The sequence below is a fragment of the Neltuma alba genome, unplaced genomic scaffold (assembly GCF_004799145.2).
Source record: "Neltuma alba isolate B1F8T4 unplaced genomic scaffold, ASM479914v2 tig00013016_pilon, whole genome shotgun sequence".
Lineage (NCBI taxonomy): Eukaryota > Viridiplantae > Streptophyta > Magnoliopsida > Fabales > Fabaceae > Neltuma > Neltuma alba.
In genome coordinates, this window is record NW_021637364.1 from 11,776 (window position 1) to 18,420 (window position 6,645).

Sequence of the window (6,645 nt, forward strand, 5' to 3'; positions counted from 1 at the left end):
CGTCTTTCAAGCCAGCTACATGTTTTGTTTATGTATATTATTTAAACCTAAACTAAATGTATTTTATCAAATTGTTTTTTACCCGAATTTTTTAAAATCTCATTTCACCTAACTGCTTATACCCCTTGTTTATATTGAGAGAAAAACGAGAAATAAGTTTTTTTTTTGCTTGGATAAGAGAGAAAATGTGGGAGGAAGAAAAAATAAGAAAGAAAATAAAGTGAGTCTCATGTTTTATTTTCTCTTCAAATTTTCTTTCCATATATAGAGAGATTTGGGAAAGAAAACAAGATTTTTATGACTGCCTCTCCTCTCTCTTCTGCACCATATTTATTTTCTTTTATTATATTTAAAAATTTATTCACTTTTTATTTTTTTTATCTTAATACAATATTTTTATTAAATAATTTGGTTTTAAAATATAATAATCTGAAAATATAGATAAACCCAGTAACTTGATTTTAAAGTATTTGATGATGTTAATATTAGTATAATTTATCTATTGCAATATATCATTTTAATTTAATTTTAAATATAATATATTTTGATAAGGTCATTCTAGTCATTTAGGTACTTGCTAATTTTTTTTCCTTCCTATTTTTTCTCATCTAGCCAAACAAGAGAGATGATAACATCTTCCATCCAGTTTTTTCTTCTCTCTATTTTCTTTTCTCCTATTTTTTTATTCTAACTTTTCTTCTCATCCAAATAGAGTATTAAGTTTTAGACTTGTATTATTATTTAATATCATTTTGTCTTTACTCTTTTGAAAAAAAAAAGAAAAAAAGTGGGGGACAAGTTGAAGCACGATCATAAATTCATGCCAATCATGACGCTGGCAACATGCAACAAGACGCTGCCAAGGAGCAAGTATGACTACCTGAGTATGTATTTGTTGCTTTTTGGTGGTTGCGCATAATGTGCTTTCGAGTATGAATCTGAATTTTTCAATGTCCCCTTTGATGTTCAGTGGGGAATGATGTGTTCGGCAGCAGATTGTGTCATGTGTAACGGTATCGTTTATGATGGCTAACCCATAGAAACTTTTTTGCTAAAATATAGGTATCCTCCTATTAGAAGCAATTCTATTCGAGACACTGTCAGGCATTAAATATGAACACATCTCCCAGTGAGGATTTGAACCTTAATTCTCCATGTTATGAGGAACTAGCTCCTTCCATTAAACTCAACCTTTATTAGTGAGCCATGAAAACTTAGACTTGAAGCAATTATCACTATAATGAATATTCGATCTGGCCCAAAAAAAATAATAATAATGAATATGGGCGAAGACTTGTGCCACTGACGCCATTGGTAGAGTGCCAAGGCCCTTGGCCTTAATGGTATCCAGAGTAACTCTTGTTGCAATTCTTCTCTTATAATATATTGATATTCTCAATAGTCATCAGCATCCTAAATTTAAAATACTGAGTTCTACTTAAAAAAAATATTTTAATGCATGCACAAAAAATTATTATAAGATACTGAATCTCATTAAAAAAAAAAGTATTTTAATGTATCGGATGGAACTCAAGCCGTTATCTTTTACTGATTTTTATTTGATTAAAATATGCTTTTAATTTTTTAACTTTGCATAATGTTTTATTTTAGTCACTTAACTTTAAAAAGTAAATTTTTACTCATCTAACTCTAAAATTGTTAACAAAAATGATGATATTGAGATCTTAAATATTGATAAAACATTACTAAATATTAACATATTAAGTTTACTATTCAAAATAACCATAATTGTTATAAAAAAAATAATCATTTCAAATTAACAATTTTAAGGTTAAAGGACTTAGAGTAACTTTTTAAAATTAAGGGATAAAACTGAAACTTTATATAAAAGTTAAAGGGTCAAATAATTAAAGGATTAAATCTATACTTTAGCACTTTATTTAGAAGTATAAAAATATAATCTACAAAATCATTTTACTTATTTTAATTTTTTTCATTTAATTTTATTTTCTCTTCAAAATCATTTCTATTAATTTTTACTTAGTAATATTTTGTAAATATTTTTTATTCCTTTTTGGATGGATGCCAATTGCCATCAACTTTTCACGAATTAAAACAGTCCCCCATCCCATTCTCTCTCAACGCAACCTCAGTCTTGAGAATCCAAGGAACAAAAGAAAGAAATTAGCTATAAAACGGCATCACTTTGAGTAGCGGATGGACAGCAAACCAAACGCTTTGTGGGGAGAAGCCACTCCCGCTTTGGTTTGCCTGTAATATGCTAACTCTGTTTCTGAATATAAAAATTTAATTTTAGATATAAGATTTTTATTTATTTTATCTCTCGTATTTATCTATTTTTTTAAGATAATCTTTATAGTAGTTGTACATGTTAAATATTTTATTAAATAATAGTACTAAAGGTATTTTGAGAAAGATAGCACTTATTTATTATAAATAATTAATTTAACAAACTTTCTTAATATACTCAAATTAGTTAACTAATTTTTATATTAAAAACCGGAAGTAGTAACAAAACTCTCGTATACACCAAAAATAATAATAACAAAGCATTTGTGTTACTCATACTGCTTCGATTTTTATTATTATTTTGATTTTTCATTTTTGTGATTTCATTTTTTTAATTTCTTATTGATATTCTTAATTAATATTTTTAATATTAATTTAATTAATTAAATATTAAATTAATAGTATAAATCATTGTTCATATACCTAGATCCTATTTGATATGAAACAGAAAGGAAGAAATTGTGATTGGTGTTAAGAAAACTCATTAAAACAAATTTTAATATGAGATATTGCTTATTAACTGAAATTAAACAAACCTATATAGATGGGATTAAAAAAAGTCATGGTATTCTTAATACCAATCCCAGTACCAATTAACAAATAATCTCCCATATTGAACATTCTTTTAATGAGTTTTATTAATACCAATCCCAATTTTTAGCATACAGCACTAACAGTTTCCTAAATTTTTAAATTAGAAGTTTTGATAGTTCTTGACGGCCTCATCTCAAGCACACAGGCACAAGTCTACAAAGATCGCAGATCAATCTCTAATATCTCTGCGCAACAAAAACGACGGGAATTATCACATGGGTAAATAAAAAGTCAAAAGGACCATTGCCGGAATACAAGAAGCACATAAAGGGCTAAAGCACCAAAGGGGAACAGTCCATTCAAAGCTATAAACGAAGTAAAAACAAAAATCCTTAAAAAAAACAAAAAGAAAAAGGACATAATGGCTGCATCTGAGTCCTAGACTAGAGAGGTTCCCAAAAAAGAAAAGAAAAGAAGGATGCTGGGTTTAGCAAAACTTGATGCAGCGACCATGAGAAGTGCAGGCTAGGTTGTTTATTTAGGGTACACCCATCAACCTAGCTTTATTCTCAGACTCACCCAATCCATGACTCCAGTTTAGAGAAGAAGGAAAAAAATTGAAAAAACACTCCGTGCTAGCCATCGAGCATCTGCCAGTGCTAAAGTTTAAGAAACACAAACTCTTCGATGGCAGGCACAGATCCTATCTTGTCAAGAGCTTCCTTGCTTGGTTCTTCATCCACACCAATAGCCATGATAGCTTGTTTCCTCCTGGAAGTTCTTCCCACACTCATGAAGCTGACATTAGCGTTATGCTCACCCAGAATGTTCCCTACCTTGCCGATCATTCCAGGTTGGTCTTGCTGGCGGCAGAGTATAAGGTTGCCTTCTAAGCTCACATCGGTACCAAATGAACCAACACAAGTCAAATGGGGTACCCCATACTTGACTCTCCCCTCAATGCTTATCTCACCATTCTCTTTCACAGCACTCGCAAATTTGGAATCCACATTGGATATTTGTACTTGGATTGAATGAACAGGGAATTCTGGGGATGAGTCAACAACTATACGTTCCTCACTAATGCGCAGGCCCTTCTGCTTAGCAGTGAAATCGGCATTCACAAGGTTGATATATGAGTTTGATATTGGTTCAATGATGCCTTTAGTGATCATCGCTCGTAGAAGTCTAGTGTCCAAATCATCTGGATTCCTTGCTGATTGATATGTCACTTTTACTGATTTGACCCCACTTCCTCCGGATACCAACTGGACTGCTAGCCTTCCCAGCTTCTCAGCTAGCACAACATATGGAGCCAGTTCTGACAGAACCTGATCACAACAAGAGTAGAAGATTTATGTATAATGTATGAATTGCTTGTGATAAGTCTTAGGGTTTAATTTGTGTCTAATTTTGAGTTTTTTTCTTTACCTCAGGGGCCACCATGGGAGCATTAACAGCTGTGGCTGAAAGTTCTCCTTTCAAAGCTCCAAGCACAGCCTCTGCTATCTCAATGGCTACACCCTCCTGTTCACTCAAAAGTTGATTCAAAATTCAGAAACATGATCGAACTGAAAGTGGGTTCAAAAAGTCAAAAGAAGACTGTGGGTGCAGAAGGAAAACCAAACCTGAGCCTCTTTTGTGCTAGCTCCAAGATGAGGCGTAACTGTCACGTTCTCGTGCTGCACCAACTTGCTGTCTTTGGATGGAGGCTCCTCAGTGAACACATCAAGTGCAGCCTGTTCCATACACAATTGTCAGAAGCATACATATATCGCAAGTATTCAAAAACACAGAACATCACAAGACTAAAAAGTACAATATCTGTGCATAGTGAAATCTTTATTTGCAAAGGTGTTAAAATACAACCAACACCCCCAAGTCTCATCAACTGTTCACATGGATTGCATGATACTATTAAGCCAAATAAACAACTTGGTTATTTTTACCAATAAGCGAGCAATTCAATTAAAACAAAAATTGAAGACAGGGGATATGCATGCATACCTGAGCAACAATTCCACTGTCAAGAGCTCTTACTAGTGCATCTTCGTCAATAACACCTCCTCTAGCGACGTTGATGATGCGTACTCCCTTCTTCATCTTTGCAAACGAGTCGTCATTGAAGATCTTATTGGTGGATGGAATGAGTGGCATATGAAGGGAAATAAAATCGGATTTTGAGATGGCCTCGTCAAACGAAACCAAATCCACACCCATGGCACGTGCCCGGTCAGCTGGGGCATAAGGGTCATGAGCCACCACGTGCATGCCCAACCCTTTTGCTCTCCTTGCCACTTCAGATCCCACTTTTCCAAATCCCATTATTGCCAGTGTCTTTCCCACCATTGAAACTCCAACATACTTGTTTCTTTGCCATTTTCCTGGAAAATAAAAGTTAAATTTCTTGCTAATTTCTTGGAACCATCAGATTCTCCGGTCTATATATCAAGACTTCTCCTAGGCAATTAAAGCGTCTCCATAATGAGTAAGCTTAAGATCCTAGTCTGTACGCTAAATTGCTTGCAACAGCAATTAATGTCAAAATCTTCGTATCCAATGATAGATCTAAAGATATTAATGCTAGAAAATGTTACTAGATCCAGCGAGATCCAGCGTTTAGTTCCCAAGGAAATTCAAAAGTTGAAGTTGTTGGACATGAAAATAAGTGTACAGTAATTTTTTTAAAAAAATGTATTATTGTGTCTGAGACTGAAATTGAATTGTTACCGGCTTTCATGGAGGCGTCAGCCTGAGCAACATTTCTGGCCATGGCGGCGAGAAGAGCGATGCCGTGCTCGGCGGCGGCAATGGTGTTGGCGGTGGGAGCGTTAACAACGAGGCAACCGAACTCAGTGGCAGCTTGCAGATCGACATTGTCGATCCCCACTCCAGCTCTTCCCACAACCTTCAACCTTCCTTTTCCAGCTTCAAACACTTGCCTCGTAACCTTCGTCCCGCTTCTCACAATCAAAGCGTCGCACGATGCGATCTTGGAGCACAATTCTTCAGGTGAGAGATCGTAGGCACATTCCACATGTCCGAACTCGCGCAATACTTGGAGCCCAGCCTCTCCGAGCTTCTCGGAGATCAGAATGGTGGGTTTCACACCCGTCGACCACGAAGAATAAGATTCCAAATCCTTCGAGGTAGAGGCAGCGGATGCATCCGCCGTTTTCAAGACATTGTTGACGAAAAATGAACGCTGGGAATGAGATCGCGATAGAGAAAGCTTGAGCTCATTGAAGCTGGTTGTATTGAGGAAGCAGAGAACAGAGGAGGATTTTGAAGGTGAAGAAGATGAGGAAGTGAAAGCAGAAGGCAAGAGAGGTTTGATTGAAGAAGCTGAGGAGGAAGCCATAGCTCTGTGTTTTCCTGATCTGCGTGTGCGGGTGTGAGAGAGACCTTATTAGAGTACTTATATATATACACACACCTACCAAGAAACTTCAACTTTCTTAAATTCCGAGAATGTTAATTGGATTGATTGTTGGATCATGGGATCATAAAATGAATCTGTTAAACGCAATTCACAAGGAGAATTCCAGAATTATCGTGCCATTATGAGGTAAACAAATCTACAGTTTACATTAGGATGAATCTATTGAGTATTTATCTAACAATTCTCAGAACTAGTAGGACATTTCAACTTATATTGCATTGCTTATTTTTAGGATGAATCAATAGGAAAAAACAATTTTTTTACCCAAAAATAGTTTCTTTCGTGTGGTCCAAAATTTACCCCTAAATACACATTTACTGCTTTGTTATTGTTCGCAATTAGCAGCCATACAAGAGTTCGTTGGCCAAAAAATAATAAAAAGAAAAGAAAAGAAAAGC

The 6,645-nt window shown here is 34.9% G+C and overlaps 1 protein-coding gene across 1 annotated transcript; it reads right to left on the bottom strand.

Annotated features, from left to right (window-relative positions):
* Positions 1–3,117: 3,117 nt before the first annotated feature.
* LOC114733572 (D-3-phosphoglycerate dehydrogenase 2, chloroplastic) lies at positions 3,118–6,234 on the bottom strand. Its single transcript, XM_028921045.1, has 5 exons — positions 5,536–6,234; positions 4,813–5,189; positions 4,434–4,544; positions 4,237–4,332; positions 3,118–4,136 (listed from the first exon to the last, which is right to left on the bottom strand). The coding sequence occupies exons 1-5, from the start codon at positions 6,164–6,166 to the stop codon at positions 3,465–3,467; spliced, it is 1,887 nt and encodes a 628-aa protein (XP_028776878.1). The 5' UTR covers positions 6,167–6,234; the 3' UTR covers positions 3,118–3,464.
* Positions 6,235–6,645: the final 411 nt, after the last annotated feature.